The following is a 21,121-nucleotide window of genomic DNA, read 5'->3' on the forward strand; positions in this document are numbered from 1 at the left end:
ACAAAATCATATGGGGGAGTAGACACCGTGTTGGTTGCTAATGTAAAAACAGCAAGAATACTTAGTCTTCACCCAGTCTACAGTGAAAGTTGTAAAGCCAACTTTCTTACAGCCATGTCCTGACTGTCATAGACAGCCTGGGTTCCTTACAACAAGCACTGATAGTCAAAAAGGAGACTACCCCTGACATCGTGGTGCTTCCTCCGTGGCATGGTGCAGCACTGGTTAGGATGCCCAAACTGGTGTGAGTGCTGTGAGCACCTGCATGACCTGTGTTCTTGGGGCTTTTTGTGCAGGCTAAACTTCCTGCTGAGAAGATCTTTTAAGTAGAGTTGGAACGAATGCAGGAATCTCTGAAGCACAGTGTTAAAATCAGTACTGCTTAACTGAAATTTTTCTAGAGGAAATTCTCCCCACATGTCAATCAGCTCACATATCGTCTGTCTTTGTTCTTCAGAGCAATCAGTCCAGTGATTTCCAAAGCACTGAGGTAGTCACCTCAGTGACTAATTGCATCAATAATGAGTCTTCTTCATGAAGAAGACTGTTTCTGACAAGGGACAGGAGGCAGAAGAGGAAATGAGGATGAAGTTTTGACCTGCTTATTTGGGTTAAGCCACTCCATCCACAAGCAAGTCCTGTAACAGGGTATTCCAACATGGGCTGGCCAATGACATGGCCTTCAGCTAAGAATGGGCTTTAGCAGGAACTCTCCATGTTTTCCTTTTCCTTGATACATCATGGAAACTCTTTATAGTCCCAACTTTGCAGTTCTCTAAAGCTCTAGGAGATGGATGGAGCAAAGATTCTGGGAGGAAGCTGAGCGTCCTGCCCCTGGAAGGTGCTTTCTCCCACTTAATTGTGCAGAGACTGACATAAAGGGTAATGCAAGGGTTTACAGTATCCCCTTCCCTCAAGAGATAAGAACTGAAGGGAAAAGTTTCTTCTCACTGTTTTCCCTTCTTTTCCTGCCCAGTTACCCTGTTGGGCGGTGCAAGACTGTGATACTCTTTGAAACGTAATTGGAGGGCAGGGACCAAGGATTAACTTTTTATCTGAGAGCTTTGATCCTGCACAAAGCCAACTTCTTCGGTTCAGTTTCTTCATTACGAAATGAAGAAAGGTAAAACCACGTAGTTCTTGTGTTTGACCTGGGTGCTCTACCTTTCCGCTGCCAGAAGAGGTAGCAGGAGAGCAACTTTTTACCCTGCTTGACGCAGGATAAGTTCTTGAGCACTCAAAGCATCTTGCAGCCAGAAGCAAACTGAAATGCCCACAGGAACAAACCATTGCCTTTGAGATCTGTTAAAAAACTAAGAGTTCATATTTCAGAAACTCTTTTTTTTCACCTTAAATTGTCAGGCGTGCACACTGCAACACATTCTTGCCTTTTAAATTAAATTCTCTGCCTCAAGTGGATAGAATTCTTAGATGCTCCTTTCTGGAGTTTCCGGGATTCACTGGGGTGTTGTCTTTGCTATCAGTGAACTTCAGCAGGTTTTGGTCAGATAGGTTATGTTTTGTAACTAAATGGAGAAAATTTGAACAGCCTCTGAAAAGGAACAGGGGAATGGAATATAAATTAGCTCTGGCCAAGCGTGCAACTGATAAAAAACATGAGCTGGTCTGGCCAGCAGTTGAGCTGATTGTAACAGAACCCAGGTACTGTTTAAGGAAAGGATGTATTGTGGGACTCGAGAGATTTAGTTACAGCGAAAAAGAAAATCATTAGCTGCAAAGATGGTAAGATTCTGGGGGAATTCTGCAATGCAACAGAATTTTCATCTCAAGAGAAAGTGCTGAGGGAGAAGTTCCTTGTACATTTAAATGCTGACACATTTCAGTCAACTATGCCAGTATGGCCCTACTGGGAACCCCATGGTTCATATGTAGCATCCTGATTTATAACAGACCTTTGTGGATTTCTTTTATAAGTCTCAATCTTATTTAAATAAGGGAAAATACCCTTAGCTATACTAGTTCAAGTTCTGAGATGTTAATTAATTTTGGTTCAGATTGTACTAAGGCAAAAAATCCTATTTGGTTTGATAATTCCTTTTTCTTGACTCATGGAATGAAAGTCCAAATAAGGATCCCTAGGTTATGATCTATTAAATTAAAAGAACTTCTATGAATAGAATCTAGGCACAATTAAAAAAGATAAATCAGTGTTTGCAGATTCCTATCAGCTTAAAAATAGAAGCAAGTCTTATCATCATCCAAGGGATTTGGATGTTCTTACTGTTTCAAAACACTAGAAGCCACTGGCTTTCTCCCCAGTGTTAACACTGAGGCAGTTGCTTGGCTGGATTCCCTAGGCTGTACTTTGTGTCTGTATGGAAGGCCTAATGCCGATGGTCCTACAACTGTTACTGACTTGTCTTTCGTTAGAAATGTGTGAGACCGTTTGAAACTTTTATGATGCTGATACCAAAAAAAGGCACCCTGCCATGGTGCCTTTTTTCAGTTCTGGAATATGGGACCATGTAAGCCAGTACAAACCCCTCCTGCTCTGACTTTCCCTTCTGTGAGCCGGGACCCTAAACGTCCGGCAGGACTGACTTTAAAGTTAAGTTGCTCAGGGGCTTCTGTAGTCAAGTATCCAAGGATGGAGATGCCCAAACTCTGTGGTAACCTGTCCCAATGCTTAAGCACCTTTACTGTGAAGAATCTCAGAATTTCCCTTGTTGAGTATCCTGAAGAAGAGTCTGTCTCTGTTTTCTCTTTACCTATTTGGTACACATGTGGTGCAATTAGAACCTCATTTACTTTCTCTTCTCTAAGCTCAACATCTCCAACTCTTACACGGTGTCCCAAAACTGTATATGGTGTTCTAGGTGTCACCTCTCATGTCACAAGTAGAGGGAGATAATTGCTTTCCTTGACCTGTATGTCTATATTAATATAAATGTAAATGTTTGTTGTGTTTATATATTTTTATTCACATATTATATAAATATGTGGAAATTAAAGTGACTATGCCCTCTACGCTGCTTGTACCTAATTGTTTATAAATATATATAATATATATTGCATCTTTTAGTCTCTCTTTATATTTTATATATATATATATATATATATTTTATATATCCACGGATACACACATACATATGCATATGTCAGAATGGGTATTCAAAGGTCTTTGTTATCTCAAATTTAGTCCAGGTAGCTGCAGGGTACTGGGCTGGTTATAAGTGAACCTGTTACAGACACCGAATTCATGGTCATCCATATTTATCTGTTCCAATATGTAAACACACACACATACACACACACACCATATAAAGATAATACTTCTAAAAGTTTTTGAAAAATGAGATCTGGCTTGAAAGAGTTAGAGATTATTATAGTGCTGGATTTGTCACTTTGATTAGGAACGCTGTTTTCCTGTGTTAATTTTGAGAAAAAAATCATGATTTGCTTTTGTTTGTCTGAGCAACTGTGGTGCTGTTGCATTTTTTAATTTTAGTTTTCAAGAATGAATGAACCACCATTAGCTTTTGTATGTTCATCTATTAGTATGCAGATCCTGAATAATACACTCAAAGAAATGCTTGTAATGGCAATGTTTGTTTGATGCCTGTTTAATAATACTTAATGTGCTCACTCAGTGAGTGAGACGAGGCCTTGGCAAGGGCCAAGTTTGGTCTAATGTGTCTAAATGATGGATTTTCACTTGTACTCACTCCAGGCTCAGACTTTAATTCCTAAAAATGAATCCCTGCATTGTTCTTGTACAGATTTGCATTTTCTATCTGGATTCAAATTTTTCTATTTGTCAAGCTGCTGCTTTGGCAGTTTAAGAGACCACCTTCCTCATTCAAACAAATCTTCCGGTGAAGGAAGAGGATGATCATCATGACATGAAAGGCCTGTAGGGATAGACCTCAGGTGGAGTGTGGTCTGCTACAGCTTGGACTGTGTTAGTGAGTGATAATAAAGCAGCAGACTTGACTGCTCGTAGCATACATCTCTTCCTGAAGCACTAGCACTACTCTGAGCTAGTGTGTATCCACACCTACCTATGCAAAATAACATGTGTCTTTAGGTAGGTCAGGGTTAGGCAATTGGACTCACTGGCAAGATGGGTGAAGGAATACTGATTTTGAGAATCATGTTTGATCATCTCCAGAGCTTATTTGAAGATGGATTGTGGACTAGTTTACTTTGTAGGAAACTTTAGGCACCAGAATGTGGTCTAAGGATGTCTTTGAACCTAAATAGTAGACTTAGTATCTCTCCTTAAATACTCTTGGTTAGTTTGGCCTTAGCCTGCAACCCAATCTGAGCCAGTATATCGAAGGACTCCAGGGCTGGATTTCAGGCCAGAATCACGAGTCATTCAGACTGTTGACCATCTGGAACAGCTCCTGGGCTGGCTCTGAAGCAACCCAGCTGGTACTGAGGCACTGCCTGCACGGAGCTGCGGACAGGCTCAGGCGTCATGTGCCCAGCCCAGCTGCTGCCGCGAGCCCTCACTATCCTTGCACTGGAGTCACATACCATGATGCAAGATGTAGTCTGGTTTCCTTGTTGAAAGGGGCCAGGCTTTCTCCTCCAGAAGAGGAGATGGTATTTTCATAAAGCCTGACGTCAATCAAGTTCAAGCTGCTCACAGAGGTATAGCCTTGCCTATGGATAAGGCAGAGTGTACACATGGCCTATGGCCCTCGGATGTCCATAAATAACATAGGAAAGACACTTCTCTGTCTTAAGGATTTTGTGAAGATACATACATGGATTTTTTTGAATCACTGGATTAACGTTTTTGGCAGATTCAACAAAGACAGAAATAGAAACTTTTTTTTTTTTTGAGTCTGCAGTGGGATTTATCTGAGTAACAAACTTTTATTTTTCTGAGTCTAGTTTAAGCTGGTCATCTTTGGCTCTCCACAATTAGTAAAAACCAAAAATGTATTTCAGTGCAGTGATACTTCTGACCTTCTCTGATGTTTGCTTTAGAACAAGAACATTATATCCTTAGTTGTAAATGGAGTCTGGGTGATTGGCTCAGGAGAGGACATTGAGTGTCTTTAGTCAGAGGCTTGTTGTCTAATTGAGTGCAGTCAGTGCACGATAATGACAGTCCATGTGCAGTTGTACAACTTCATGTATGGGTATCCTTGCAAGGTCACTGTATATATAATTTCATTTGGTAAAGTGATAGGGAAAGCAGTTGCTCTTTTAGAGTTATGTAGAAAAGACTGTTATATAGAAAAGATTGAGCTCTGTTATAAGACACAACCTCAGAAATTGGACAGGTGACTCCATAACTCCAGGAAGATTCTGAAAAAAATAAAAAAAGGTGACTAGAGAGTTTTTGTGAAAAGACTTTTATAGGGGAAGAAAAGATCTTTTGATTATACCTGTTTGAGTGTTTGTGGTATTTTACTATTTTATAATGAAAATTGCATGCCACTAAGATACCACTAAGGGGAGAGAGGGGAGTTCTTGCAGCCCCACTGGTAAATTCAGTTATGTCTTTTTGTAAAACCTGCAAAAACTTCTATTATAGGCATTATCCTGTATTTGATTCCAGAGGACCACTACATGCAAACAGTTGTCCAAGTTTTAAAACGTAACCTCTCCACTCATGTGGAGTGTACTTAGTCAGCCAACAAGTATACTGTGTTTTGATTGAAAATGGGAGCTCTTTTCAGGTTAGAAAACTGGTCATGAGGATCCATGGAGTCAGGTTAGCTGTAAGCCAACCATGGCTGATTTTCAAGCTTCAAAAGCTTTATTTCTGTCGAGACCTCTTCTGCGGATTGATCATGTTCAGATCTGCTGAAGCATTAAAAGAAGAGAAAAGAAGCCTTTAAAGTTTGAAAGGGTCTGGCTTCACTGTGAAAATTAATCAAAAGTGGTGCTGCCAGCAACAAAATAAAAGCTGGCAGCTCCTACAATGCAGTGTGTTAAAGTCAGTATCTCCCACACTCTTAAAATGTAGGCCTAACTTAAGTAAAATGCACTTTAAAAATGAATATTTTCAAAGATTTTATTTTATATTATATGTATTATTAGATTTTATATTATTGGTCCTGGATTTTGAAGATCTAAATATTTCTGAAATTTACAACTCTCTTGTGAGTGCTGTAAGCATGGATCTCCATATGAGCTTCTGTAATTCCTACAGCTCAGGAACGTGCATTTGTATGAAGCAAGAAATTCTCCCAGAGACTTTTCAAACTTTCACAGATTCATTTTCATTCAATTTTCTTCCATGCTCACTAGAAAAAAATGCAGAGTAGAATCTTCTGGTTTTCCAGTTGCACAGGATTTTCATTTCTAATTCAGTTTATATTTGTAATATGTATGAGGCTTCCATGTGCTGAGGTAAGTATTGATACCACATCCTGGAAAAAAGTGCAGATATCTCATCTGGAAAATCCTAGGAAGTGTTGGCTTTTTAAAGATGACAATTATAGCAGCTGCATTTTCCCCTGATTTTTAAAAATGTGTCTAAATCCTTACAATATAGGATTATATATATATCTTTTTATATATCGCTATATATATATATATACACACACACATTCCAAAGCTGACAGTGCAGTATGTTTTTATTTTCACCTTTGGTGAATAAAAATAATTGCTTCTTGCGAAATCCCCCTTGATAGGAACCAGAAACAAGCAAAAGAGAATACAGATACAAGGGGAAAGGAGTAATACCCTGCTTATATATAAATTGAGAAGTTCATTAGGAATGACTGGTAAGGAAAGAGCATAGCTCATGAACATATGGGAAATCAGTTTACTTCAGAGAACTGAGGGCAAAAGGAAGGGATGTCTGCTTTTTATTAAAACCTGAAGTACATTGTAATTGGCCCGAGTCTTTACCCAGATGGCTTCTCTTAATGCTGACATCTGCAAGAGTGTATATAAAGCAATGTTAAGAAGCTGTCTCTTGTGGCGGTGTGTACACATGTAATTCAGTTAAAAACAAAGTCCTGTGCTATCTGTAATGCTGATCCTTGAATCGGCATGCTGAGAAATTTCATATGTTTGACAAAAGCTAATTACAGTACATTCTTTTTTCATATGAAAAGTTTCTATCATTATGAAAAACATTTTTAGATATTTTCACTCGTGCTTTTGCAGAGTTTCTTATACATTCCTCATCATAAATTCCAGAAAAGCAATCTATTTTTTTGTTTGTGGGCGTGAAAGACAGGGTTTCTTTTTAGATTACTTGGTTCTGAAGTTTAAATGTAATTATTCAGAATATTCATGTGGATTTTCATGAAGTTTTTCTCATTGAGTAGTGACAAGCTCAAGTATAGATATTAAAATGCTCATTTTGTATTAAGGTAATAGGAAGATGACAGTGGCTACAGTATAATTAATATATCCATTAGTCTGTTCACTTGTATCTACAATTCACGGGGTAACACATTTTTAAATCAGCTGGCAACATACTACTTCTTTCTTTGTCAGACAACAGGAAAATCAAAGTCAATGGCACCAAGGAACCTATTGAGTTTAAGACAAACCAGTGGTTCGGGGCAACAGTCAAAGCTCATAAAGAAAAAGTTGTGGTAAGTCTTATGCATTTGGTATTCATTTGAAGATAATGCTTATCTTTTTATCCAATGTATATTTTAATAGATTTCTGTGTGCAGATTATAAAAAGAACTCTGTGCTTTAGATTATGCATAAGTTATAGAACAGATCATATATATAACTCAGAAACAGTCTATAAAATCAGATTGACCTGAACACTTGAAGATGATCCTTCTGGCATGTTAAACTAGCAGAAAGTCATTTTATTTGTTATGGAAGTACATGATGACTTATTAGCAGATAATGGAAATATTTTTTGCAATAGGGAGTATCTGTTGTTGCTGTATGACTAAATTTATTATTATTATTATTATTATTAAATTTTGACTTAAATGCAGAATTACGTAACAGAAGACAAAAAATCCATGCTGAAGATCAATTAATAAGTCGTCTTTCCTCACATTTATGTTCTTTTGAACAGCTAGGTCATAGTCTTGGTTAAAATAATCTCTGAATCAGAGGACTGTTCTCAAAGCACAGTGTTTATATTCCAGTTTCACAGAACATTTTCCCTATACTGACAGAGGATCCCAGAGTGGGTATTTATGCTGTTGTTTTGGGTTCATTCTTAGGCCAAGTAGTTTTATTCCTTAGTTAGGTAGTGATGATGTTGCTTATGCACAGACATTTTAGTTTAACAATTTATGCACGAAAATTTACATTGAAAAGATTGCTGAAAATGTTGTGATAAGAATCGTTAGGTTGGTCATATTTTATTACTTTCACAATTCCAAAGCAATAACTTTCGTCTTGGGATTTGTTAAGCTGTTTCAGTTATTCCTTAATGTGAACGAGAGTCTAAAGAAAATGCTTTCTCTTAAGTAGTATGTCTTGTTAACCCTACAGAAGGATTTTGTCATAAAACAGGTAATGAATAAGCACATCACTCTCATCTGTAACAGTACTAGCACATACTGGTAATTCCCTGCTGCTTGTATCGATATCACAACCCTCTAATTTCTTAGTTAGTGCTTTCATATACCTCTCTTTGATACATTCACTTTTTAAATAAAAAGATACTTGTGAGAGTAAATATTCTGTCACTTTTTATTATTTGTCAATGTAAATATTCTAAAAATAGATTTTTATTTCATTTTGTGCGCTCTACTAAACAACAGTTCATAAATCAAAATAACATAGTTCTTTATCACCATTCAGTCAACCTTAATCAAATGAAGAGTGAGAAAAACTCATCACTGAGTGATGTCCCCTGTCCTTATTAAGCAAACTTTGGTTTGCTTCTGATAACTCTTGTCAGGCTTTTTGGAACGGGGGTAGAGTTTAACATTTTTGCAAGGCAAAACCTTGAACAGTAAAGCTAGGAAACTTTATATTTAGGCTTGTAGACTGGAATGAGAAAACAGAAAACATGTCATGAAATTGTTAGAGACTTTTTTTTTCCTACAAATGAAATAGTAAACTGCATTACTTTGATGTTTACAATTACATGTAATTCCTATTTCAATCCAATTTCTCAATGCACCTGAAATCACCCTTGTAGGAAATTTATTCCTGGCTTTGCTGCACTCTGGTTTTCTTTTGTTACTGTTAGTCTGTAAGCTGATCTAGGTAAGCATGTCTCAGTCTTACAAGTCCTCAAAGGCAAGTTCTAGCAGCTCTGAGTAGTAGAGAGGCTCATCCAGCCGGATCTGATGGCAGAACGAGGGTTTATGTAGCACTGTGAATAGCAACAGTTCCTTGCCAAAACCAGGCAAGTTTCTGATTGGAAGAGTAAGACAAGGACATAAATAGAGTTTGCCCAACTCTTAGAGAATCCAAGCTGTAGGGAGAAGTAATCTCGCCCCTGCTCTGGGCACAGGAACCTTTGGATAGTGATGTTCACACTGGAAGACTTACCTGTTTTATTTTTCCAGTTATTTGAGTTACTTTCAAAAAAGATATTGCCTCTCCCTGCACACATCATATATCTGTTATCCTTAGACTGTCATGTTTGTAACACCGCTACCACAACACAGAAGAAAAAGTACTAGTTCACTAGTCAAACTTATTAGGCAGCATCATCTCCTAAAGATCTGAAACAAGGATTCATTTACTGATAGACCATGATTGTAATGGCAATATGACATCTCAGTAACCATCTGCCCGCTCAGTAAAGCAGAAACATAGCAGTTGTGCTGCAATAGTGATCATCTTATGAATCCCCATAAGTAGGGACCTCCTTACTCAGATGTTTATGATCTACAGCTTAAATTAGGGGATCAAATCTGTGCTGTGAGCAGTAACGGAGCAAGCACACTGTGCATGGGGCAGGCTGTTGGAGAATGTATAACCTATGCTTAAGTGTGAGCTGTACCTCCTGTTGAATTTCACCGGCTAAATGCTGAAAGTGAAAGGTCAGACTGTGTTTTCAATTTATGATTTTGCTGTAAGAAGTAATGGTGCTTCATTTGCTTCTATCAATATGCTATCATCATTTCCACATGAATGACAGAATACCAGAGAGAAAATGTGTAAATTGATTAATAAAAAGTGTATCTGCCAGATGCCGGAGGGTTTGATAGGTAAGTGTGACATAGTTCCTGTTTTGATAGGCTTGCGCTCCCTTGTATCACTGGAGGACCCTTAAAGATAGCCCTGAGAAGGACCCTGTGGGCACATGCTATGTTGCAATTCAGAACTTCAGTGCCTATGCTGAATACTCACCTTGTCGCAATAGTAAGTATTAGTAGGAGCCATCCTACATTGGAGGAATTGATACTGCATTCAGTGTTTTCATCGTTTCAATCTTGATGCTGTTTTGGTTGAGGGAATATTGCTGCATGACATTATTACATTGAAGAAGGATTTAAAGGAAAAATAGCATTAAATTATATGTCTGCAGTTGGATGCTTTATCATATGATTGAAAGAGGAGAAATTAAGTAAATTAAACTCCTGCAGTTTTAGCGATGTGATATAATTGGTACAATTTAAATGGCTTTCTAATGTAGCAAACGGTTCTAGATAAGAACCAGACAGCATTTTAAACCAATTACTCATGCTTATGCTGAGCATAAATCTCTCATCACAGAATTACCATCTGAAGACCAGACCCTGCACAGAAACCTCCAAGCTTGTATCACCACTCATGCCAATAGCACCCCCAGTAGCTCATTTGTGTGGGACTTCCAGCATGGAAGAAAGCCACACACATTAACACTGCTGTTCCCACTCCTCTTGGAGTGACACTCGGAGGCTGTGTGTCTCCTCTCCACTTGTGGTAGCAATCTCTGGCCCTTACTTCCTGGGGAATAGGAAACAAGCAGTACATGTGGTTAGACACAAGCCTGATTATCTGTAAGTCTGCAGAAAATGCTGCACATTAGATCAGTCGTTAATTCTGTTCAGCATCCTGTCTCTAAACATTTATGATTATCATTAACACTGCTACTCTCGTGGCCTCACTGCTCTGATGAGCGTTGGACTGCGCTAGTATACAGCAGTCACTGCACTCACAGATCAGAGAATTGCTCTTTCAGCTGAGGCACCTGAGTGGACAGCTACAGAAAGAAGCTAAATCTGTAAGGATTGATGTCCATAAAATCTGTTTCATTCACTGTTGATGTCTTGCTGTGGCTTTTTGAAAGGCTGATGCCATTCGAAAGGTTCCATTGGCCATTCCTACCCTCACTTTCATGACCTTACAGACTTCAGCACTCCAGTATTCACACAAAAGACCTGAAGTGGATGGTAACACCATTTATAAAATTAGAAAAGAATTTTCTACTTATTATACATTTGGAGACTAGACATAAAAATGGCAGAAGCAGAAGGATCGTTTTCCATATATAAACTTGCATCCAAAATATTACATTATCCTTCAGTCCTTATTTAGACACTGTATATCAGTTAAAGGACTGGGCCTCATGAAGGACACATGCTCCCCTCCCTCACCATGGTGCAGATAACCAGGATGTTGCTTGAGTGTTGAGTCACACTGACACTATCCACTAGATGAGGTTTTCTTTGAGACTGGCTTAGTAAACATTTATTTTTGTGTTTATGGCAGTGCAAACTGTGGTAGCCATTCTAGGATTTCTTATTCTGTTGTTAGTTCTGTTTCTGCAGTCAAATTCAAACTGAATCCTTGGTACAAAGGGATCTGCCTTGGCAATGAGAAGGGAAAATCCCAAGTAATTCATCTTATTTTTCAAAATCTTCATAGAGCAGTTGCGTGGACTGAGTCCTGTAAATGTCCTTAAATTGTTCTTCCTCTCCTAAAAAGGAAGACATAGTCCTTTCACCTATTTTGGTACTTTTGCAGTTATAGCCTTATTGCTGTAAGACTGTTTAAGCTGTTTTCTGCATGCACTGTGAAATCGCTAAGGTACTTTTACCTTCATAACTGCAGGCAATGCAGATCCTGAAGGACAAGGCTTTTGTCAAGCCGGTTTCAGCTTGGATTTTTATAAGGTGAGATTTTGCTTCTGGAATTCTATGGCCAAATGTACTTCTGATGTATCCCAAATGTTCGCACACTCTCCAGAGTGTGATCCAGAGTTTGTTCCCTTGCTTGTGCATGTGAAAAGTTGCATGAAGCTGTTGCAAGTTTTCTTTCTTTGCAAACTTCAAACTTCCTGATTTAGTTAATGAAGGGAAGACTGTTATCAGTACCTGTTTTTCTGTTAGCAGCACTCCAGTTTAGCTGTTCTCACGCTTTCTTAGTTTGGGCAGCTAGATGCGGGACTTATACGTGCTTCTGCTTGTGTTTGCCCCACTGATGTTGCTTTCCAGAGACCCAACTTTCAGGAACAAATGAGCAGCAACCAGCTATTTTTTTTTAAGATGAAACAGTTTAAATAAGCATGTATTTGGAGGCAAACTAATCATTGAGTAAGACTGGTCTTTTGTGGAAGGCCTAACGGAAATGCCTAGGTGTTCCTGTATGCCGCAGATATGCTCAATAGCAATAGCAAAGAATAAACATTGCAGCTGCTGTTACTGTCTATGCCATTGCTACACCACCAGGAGCCTTTATGTCTTTGATTATTTCAATTCTTTTTAGTGTCGTGGAGCTACGCTCTTATTCAAATTATTAATTGCTAAGGAATAACAGCCTCAATGTAAGTTTGACTTAATCATATTTCTTGATAAAGCATTACTTCTGCTTCACTGGACGTGAACACCCTCTTTTATGATGACTTTATGATTTGTGGCAAATAATAAACAATTTTAAGAAAGTTACATAAATTTTAAAAGCTGTGGCTCTAGTTGAAATGAAGATGCCTAGGGTGATCTTAACTTTAATTTAGGATTTTGGTTAAAGTCCATGTACATACATAGTTTCCTTGATTAGGGCTATTCTCTTTCATCATAATGTTCTTTTGGTCATTTAAGTTATTGTTCCCATGCATGCTTAATTTTATTTTGTTCATTTGTTATGTAATTTCATTCAATTCTTTTTGTAGAATGGAGACCTGATAGTAGGTGGGCCTGGCAGTTTTTACTGGCAAGGTATGTTCATCTTGCTGGTTAACTTGATCCAAGAAGTGAAGCATGAAGGGTTCTAGGTTTCTAAATTCTTACTGTTTTCTCGGTTTAAGATAACCAGTCTTCAGTCTATGTTAAGTAAGTATAGATCAGAAGAATTGTTTAACAAGCTACTGAGTATAAAGTAAATTGGTGAAAAATCAGCTTATGGCTTATATAGGAGATGAAACAAATGGAAATAGCTATTTTTATGTATGTCATTTGATTAATAAGATTCCGTTTTTTATTCTAGAAATGTTATTATTTTTAAAATTATTCAGATTTGGTCAGTAAATATAGTAATTTTTCAAAGTTATTGCCACTGCTTGTTGTTGATGAGAACTTTTTCTTGCTACCTGTATATATTTTAAGTTCATTTGCAAGCAGACTGTAGGAGCTAGAGTTTCTCATATGGATGACGCCTGGCAGAGGGATAGTAGGATATTTTTGCTTTAACCTGTTTTGGTATAACTGATTCTCATAGTCTGCCCACGAATGTGCCCCTTGGGACCCCTACTTACTCATGTATGTTTTTGCACTGCCATTTATGATGGAAGATTCGAGCTGATCCTCATGGCAGGGAATGCATAACTTTGAATTCACCAGTGAGAATCACCTCAATTTCACTACTACATCCGTACAGCATATCATCAAAAGATAGTTGTTCAGGAGAAACTGAGCCTGAAAAGCTTCTCCTTGGGTTGAATCAGCACCTTGAAATTGATCTGGAGTTGTTCTTGTGACAGTTCAATAGAGTATCAGTGCCTTGTAGTATTGATTTATATGTATTCATGAGGGCAGTAATACAGAAAGACTGAGTGAATTTCTCTGCTCGCTGCATCTGTGCCACATTATCTCCTACAGTTCTGTTCAGATGTTCTGCTAGCTCTGTCTAGCTAGAAACTGTCTCTCCTTTGAGTCCCTTTCATTTATGAAGTTGTTTGAATCCAGGTCAGGTGATCACTGCAAGCATTGCGGATATCATTGCAAATTACTCCTTCAAGGATATTCTAAGGAAACTGGCACGAGAGAAACAAACAGGAGTGGCACAACCCACATATGATGACAATTACATGGGTAAGCTAAGCTCTGTCAGTTAGCAGTCTGTCCTAAAGGCTTAGTGAGGCATGTGCGAATGAAAAAACAAACCTCAAAATACCAATCTCCTAGTACTGTTATGTTTTAAACTCATATTTTGCTTTAAGCACAACAGCAAATTAGTAATTTGTTAATTACTTCAATGGGATTATGAACATTATTAAAATCTTGCACAATAATAGGATTTGAGTCAATAGGATTTAAAGGATGAGATCTTAAATGTGTTGTTATGGTGTTATTTGGTATTATTCAGTAAATAAGTAAGAAAAAACACAAAATTTTCTTAATTAGACCTTCTTCTCATTCCAAGGAAATGGACTGAGTTTACAGTAGTTAAAGACTATTTCTGTTCTTAACAGATACAATTAGTTACAAATAAACAAATACTTTAGTTCTGCTGTATTTTGTAAGTGCTACCTAAATATACATGTCAATTCTTCCTGATGTTGCAAGATGCAGCAGAAGTGAGTAATAACAAAAGCTGTTTTGAAGATACAACGTAATAAATAGAAAAGCCCTCCATTTGTGTACCTTTTACAAGTACTGACCTTCTCTAAGAATTTGGATGATAGTTATATATCTCTGACGGTAACAGAGGTTTTCTTCACATAATTATAGAAAAGATGGGATGGAATTTCAGTGCAAAGATACTTCCTTTTTTCTCTACCCATAAAGTTGGAGTTACGATCACTGATGCAATCCAAAAGTCTTTGCTCTGTCAATAGCAATTATATCACTTATATGCTTACTAAAGCCTCAGGAGGTACTTAAATATATTGTTGGACATCTGCCTTCCTTACAGAGCTAAATCAGGACAATCATACATTACAGTATGATAATGAAGGCCTAAATAGCATCAGTAACTTTTAGGAGAAGCCACTGCAGTACTTGCAGGTTTTTCAGATAAGTTTTTGAGTATTAATGCTTTAACAACTTATGTGGGGACCTTGGAGACCTATAGTTAATTTAGTCTTAATAATTTGATGAACAGTTTTCTTTTCTCCACTCCATTTTAGTATACTAATTCAGAAGTTTTTCATGCTGGTAAACAGGTGAGCAGGCAAATCTGATTGTCTGATTGCAGATTGTCAGATTGCAGAAACATCTTTTTTGGGAAAGAAAGAGTTTGTCAAGTTTTTTGTTTGTAATTTATCTTTAAACAGGATATTCAGTGGCTGCTGGAGAATTTACTGGAGACTCTGAACAAGGTAAAAAGCCATATATGTGAGAGGCAACCATATGTCTGTGCACCTATTAATTTCCCCAACTGGGGTCTCTACATAGGCAAATACTTCCTCAGAAGGTGTAGAGATAGTAAATTTCTGCAAATGAATTCAACTGACCAGAACTGCTGCTGCTTAATCCCTTTAAAGTTAGAGTTTCCTATTGCCGAGGCCCACCCCGCGAGACGGAATGAACGACACTTCAATGTGAAGCAGGTTCAATTCGTTTTCTATTCTCTACGGTGTAGCTTTATACAATTCTATCACCTGTAAGCGTACACACGCGCTAAGCAACAGCATTCTCATTGGTTAAGCTATAGTGTCCATGCATAACTAGCTTGCAGCTGGCTGACATTCCTTTCCGATGCTCTATTGCTGGTCCTCCCGGATGCTTATCTGGCTATGGCCGGCCTAGTTCATTAAAAAGTTGCTAACGAGCGTTATCTTCTCCGGGTGGCCTTGGTTCCCATCGCTTCAGTTCCCGGTTCTCACCGCCTCAGCTCCTCGGTTCTCATCACTTCAGCTCCTCAGTTCTCATCACTTCAGCTCCTCGTATTCCTGTAAAAGTGCTAAGGCCCCAACATCCTATTCTTCAGAGTTTTCCTAAAAGAATAGAGTACACAGTTTTGAGCCCAAATCTATAACTTGAAGAGAAAAAAAAAAGGTGTATCCCTGAATAATGGAAGGTTGCAGCCATCTATTTTTAATGCATACTCACAGTTTTATAATGGTTCTTGAATGAGTAAGTCAAGGGAAAGATTAGTACAAAGAACTGAATTGTTGGCAGCATTAGTCCTTTGTCACATTCAGTCCATCATTACTACTTTCATTTCCCCTTGACCTGCCACTGTTCACCATAGATAAACGCCAACAGGAATAGATGCACACCGGGTCTGTAGAGGAAGACATCTGAGCTGCTTTGATAGCTGAGAGTCCTGGTGTCTTCTGATGTGGATATCATCTGGAAGGAAAGTTTAGACACTAAGATTGCAGGCTGTGTTTTTTTTTTTTTTCTCTTTTTATTATTTTTTTTTCCAACTGTTGATTAAAATCTGGTCACTGGGGAGGAATCATACCCTGGAGAGCAGCTAGGTTCAATATTTCATATGCTTAGTCAATTAATTCCCCCAGTGCCACTTCTTACAGAAAAAAAAAAAAGTTTGCTGTACTCCTAGATGGACTATGCCAAACCTGGTATCATCAAAGTGTGGCACGAGCCAAATGGCAGATGAGAGAAAATATTATGTGGCCAGAAAAACAGATGATTTACAGGCAGTCTAACTTCTGTGGTGCCACAGTTTAGTGTGTGATGCCACAGTTAGTTCTGCTCTATTAATCCACAGTCATCAAGTAACAAGCTGAACTGAACTGAAAGTTTTATTATACTGTACTGTGCTAAGTAATGCTAAGCAGAAAAAGACTTCTATCCAGACATGGACTAATGCATTCAGCTATTAAAGATGTAATATTTCATGCCCTTAGATATACTGAATGAACATTAAAATCTTATGAAGTGAATTAAAGGTGTTTTTGATGCAGACAAGAGGCTAAAATCCTAAGGGTTTTACATCAGGGAAGATGTAAGTAGCATGGGCTGCACATTGCAAGCGCCATTCAGGTAATACAACCTGTGTACACCTCAATATTTGTCTTTTCAGAGCTGGTTACTGGAGTCCCAAGAGGAGCTCAGAACTTTGGCTATGTATGTACTGGACCCATATTTTGTCCATTTTCTAGTGATAATGCACCTAGACTATACTGAGAGTTAAAAGTTAGGTTGTATTTTATGCCTTTTTGATGCTTAACTTTCCATTCAGGCATAACTGCCACTGACTTTCACCTTCAAACTTGTCTAGTTGGGCTGAAGTGTTTTACTGGGTTGGCTTTGAAAGTTAAGCTTGCATTCCCTTCTGAAGTCTATGCTTTCAATGTCACTTGCAAGCATGCTTTGAATATTACTAATATACCTGTACACAGAAGTTACCAGACTCCAGGCTAGAGTATTTTATGTGAAAACTTATGTCCATGATGGAGAAAAGTCAAAGTTCAGATTATTCACATCCGGTGTTTATTTTCAGTGCCCTTTCTAGTTAAATACACTGAATACCAGACACAGAGAGTCATGATATACAGTTAGAAGTGGAAGGATGAAATCATATCTGTGTGTGGATACAGCTTTTACCTCATGGAAGAAAAGATTCAGGACCAATCCGCTGAGCCAACTGAGAGGTCACAGCCAGAAACACATTCTGTAGTTTTGTGGACCCAAAACACCTTGTGTCTCATCCCATGAGATACATGAACTTATATATAGATATGAACTTATTCGTCCCACTTTTTAGAAGCAAGCTACATATCATCATATCATTTTTAAGTTCATGTGTTCATGCCTGTTAATGTAGCCATTGTCTATGATACATTGCTGTTCACAGTGCTGGATAAGGTAGGAAAATAGTCGTTTTCTCAATTTACTCATGGGAGATATGAGACTCATCTCTTTCTTGGCCTTCAGTGTATAAAATTAGTTTGCAGTGATATTACAGTGTAACATCTCCATTAGTGCTCAAACTTTTTTTGTATTTTTCTATTAACAGGTCTCAATTATTAATTCTTCAGACCTGACCTTTATCCAGAACTTTACTGGTGAACAGGTAATATCAAGGAATTACAGGATAAAGTACTGTATCTCCAGAGGATGTAATTTCATTTTTGCACTTCCAAGAATATATAAAATGTTTTAATTATTTAGAATTAAGATCCATAAAAGGCGAAGTTTGTCAGTAAAACTTACAGAAATTAATATACAATATGAATGCATATCTGTTGTTTTTTATTTCCAGATGGCTTCTTATTTTGGGTACACTGTTGCAGTATCAGATGTTAACAATGACGGGTAGGTTACTAAATATATTCATCTCCCACTGAACATACACAGAAGTAATGCCTGATACTATATACCCCAATCTCCCTAAGAAACTACGGTTTAGGAAATAGTTTTTAAAATGACAGTCAGTGCACAGTCCTGGTGACTCATGCCTAAATAGCAAAAGTTTATTTATTAATAAACACAGGTTTTCAAGTGCTTTATACCTTAAATGCTTCTGTTAGCTTTTCTGCTTTTATAATTTTACTTGTTGGCCTAAGCTTACCCCTGTGCAACCAGTGGCTTAAATACATAGTTTGGATACGTTTATCTTCTTATCCCTCTTGAAGAGTGGGAATGTGCAAATTCTGAGGAAACAGAACCAGTTACAGAGAATGAACAATGCTAGGTGCTACTTGGAAGAGACAGGAAAAGTCAAAAGCAGAACAGTTCATTCTTCCCTTCTCAAAAGCAGATAAATCTTCCCCCATGCAGACCAACCACAGCCTCAGCTCTCATTTTTAAGAGCTTTTCGGTGTCTTCAGCTCACTCCAGCATCTGCTGGTTAGCCATCCATTTTCATCATCAGTACACCTTCCAGAGAACCAAAAAGTGTCTGTGGCCCTTTGGAGGCTTTAGAAGATCAGGACTTCAGTTAATGAATATTGATACAAGTATTCTGTCAAGGAGATAGATAAACATCACTCATGCTCAGAGCTTTGAAGCTGGTGCACAACTGAGGCAGGATTATGTTAAGAGCTATATATACTTTTGCCTATTGCAAAATAGCTTAGATGGGTCTACTTCGTGTTCTTTATTTGCAATTAGTTTGTATTAGATGCTTAAATTTAGTGCATTAGATACTTTCTTTGGGCTAAATCATTGCTCTCCATCAGTGACCACAGAAGAGTTAGGGATACAAGAAAGGGAAAAAATAATGACGTGATAAAAATGTTATTTCCAAAACGAGAAGGAAAGTGCAGCAGTTTCTACAATGGTTTCACAGTAATGAAGCCTTTCCAAGCTTCTAAGGTCACATTTGCTCACAGTACCATAGCTAGCTTTTGGTAAAAAATCCTGTATTTACAGTATATATTATCAGGATAATTTTAGTCTTACCATAAGGCATCGCTAACATGAAAGTGTGGAGAAATGTTGACCTAAGTTTCAACAGTCATTCATTAAACTTTCAGAGGACTTGATAGTTAATTTCTCAGTAAATCAAACCATTTCCTGTGCAGGTTATTTCCTGTGAATCATAGAATTACTTGGCAGGTCTCACATTTTCTGTGTACCTCTAAAACCACAGTTTATATCAATAGTATAATGAAGCTGCTGTTGAGGCCTGTGTGGTCTCCCTGTCTATATCTTGAAGGAAATCTAATGACTCTTTCTGAGATCCAAACATCCCACACAAAACAAAACACAAAAAAGCTCTACTCGGTAAATATGTCTGATTAAGTATGCAGCCTGTGCTTCCTGGATTGCACATACAGTCAATGGAAATATTTATCTGAAAGGGAGAGTAAAATTGAAAAAAAAAAAACAGGAGGAAAATGACTACTTCAAATTCACTTAGAGTTTTTGTGCAGCTAAGGACAGAGGAGATAGATAGATAGTGATTACTTTGTCAGTCATATCACCCTGAAGGAAAATCAAGTTATACACTGACAAGATTAACAGGGATAATGCGTTTCTGTTATAAGGTGTAAGGTTTGACTCTAAGATTAGGCTCATCCTAGGAAAATAGCTCTGTGAACCTTCAATTCCAGCAATTCTGCTAAGTTTTCTGGGGTGATTCCTGCCATTAAACACATACCATTTTAGAGTTGCAGGCTTGACAAAGAAATTGTATTGTTTGAACTGCTCTGTAGTTACCCTCTGCTAATAAAAAGAAATGCACAGTGAGTCCTAACAAATCAAACTTTGCTGTCAACTTATGGACTACATTCTTAGTTAAGAGAGAAAGGAAGAGATTTTCAATTAAGACTGAAACAGTTCAATAAAAACAGTGGAATAAATTGTTTACCGGTCTTTTATTTGGCCTATATCAAAGCTCTGCATAGTTATACTTTGACCTCTTGGTACTTCCCATACTTTGGCTTTTTATTACTCAGCAGGGTACAAAGGAAATGCACACAGTCCCAGTAGGTGGTTAACTTGAGCTTTTTAATGATTTTTTTTTTTATCCGAAGGGAAGCAATACTAGCTAGTTACCTTTATGTTCTGGAACAAACAAACAGTAAATGCCCTGAACTATGTGAGCTGTAAAATCTTGGTGCACTGATGAAATAACCAAGGAAGCAGTTCAAAATACCACTGTTAAACTGACCTGCAGTTTATGGTTTAGTATTATTCTCTAGGGACTTTTGCTTTTGCTTTGCTCTTATTTTGTTTTTTTAAGGGGGATTACATCAACCTGAATTTGGCTCAGTACTCCCAGTTTTGTAAACGTAAACTCGTCCAATTAAAAAAAACAGTTGAAGTATCCTTCTTCACAATTAAAAATAAATAATTTTAATCACAGAGTATAACCAAACAAGTGACTCCTCTTGAATGTCCTTTTAGGACCTGGAAAGTAAAACTGACTATAAAGGAGTATTTGCTTTCTTGTTACCCACTTGGAGAGAAACTAGGAAAAAGTAAATTAGGATCTCAGAGGCTGAAGAAGCCCTCCTCAGATGACTATGGTACATTGTTATGACAGTAAAAAATAAAATAAAATAAAAATAAATAAAACAAAACAAAACAAAACAAAATAAAATAAAATAAAATAAAATAAAATAAAATAAAATAAAATAAAATAAAACAAAACAAAACCCCCAGGAGTAAATAAGGGAGAATTGTCAGAGCATCTTGCCCTTACCTGCAGAGCTCATCACTGATAGAGAAGAGAGATAAGTAAG

General features: G+C 37.6%; 1 protein-coding gene across 1 annotated transcript in view; it reads left to right on the plus strand.

Annotated features, from left to right (window-relative positions):
- The window catches only part of ITGA8 (integrin subunit alpha 8), a 98,315-nt gene that overhangs the window by 3,771 nt on the left and 73,423 nt on the right, over positions 1 to 21,121 (plus strand). The window contains exons 3-11 of the mRNA XM_010224792.2: positions 7,438 to 7,538; positions 10,116 to 10,239; positions 11,914 to 11,975; positions 12,971 to 13,016; positions 13,983 to 14,108; positions 15,293 to 15,337; positions 17,011 to 17,054; positions 17,947 to 18,003; positions 18,193 to 18,245. Coding sequence (XP_010223094.2) covers positions 7,438 to 7,538; positions 10,116 to 10,239; positions 11,914 to 11,975; positions 12,971 to 13,016; positions 13,983 to 14,108; positions 15,293 to 15,337; positions 17,011 to 17,054; positions 17,947 to 18,003; positions 18,193 to 18,245 — 658 coding nt within the window. The remainder of the gene's footprint in view (positions 1 to 7,437; positions 7,539 to 10,115; positions 10,240 to 11,913; positions 11,976 to 12,970; positions 13,017 to 13,982; positions 14,109 to 15,292; positions 15,338 to 17,010; positions 17,055 to 17,946; positions 18,004 to 18,192; positions 18,246 to 21,121) is intronic.

This window comes from Tinamus guttatus, unplaced genomic scaffold (assembly GCF_059628265.1).
Source record: "Tinamus guttatus ecotype Peru unplaced genomic scaffold, ASM5962826v1 Tinamus_guttatus_pri_ptg000509l, whole genome shotgun sequence".
Classification (NCBI taxonomy): domain Eukaryota; kingdom Metazoa; phylum Chordata; class Aves; order Tinamiformes; family Tinamidae; genus Tinamus; species Tinamus guttatus.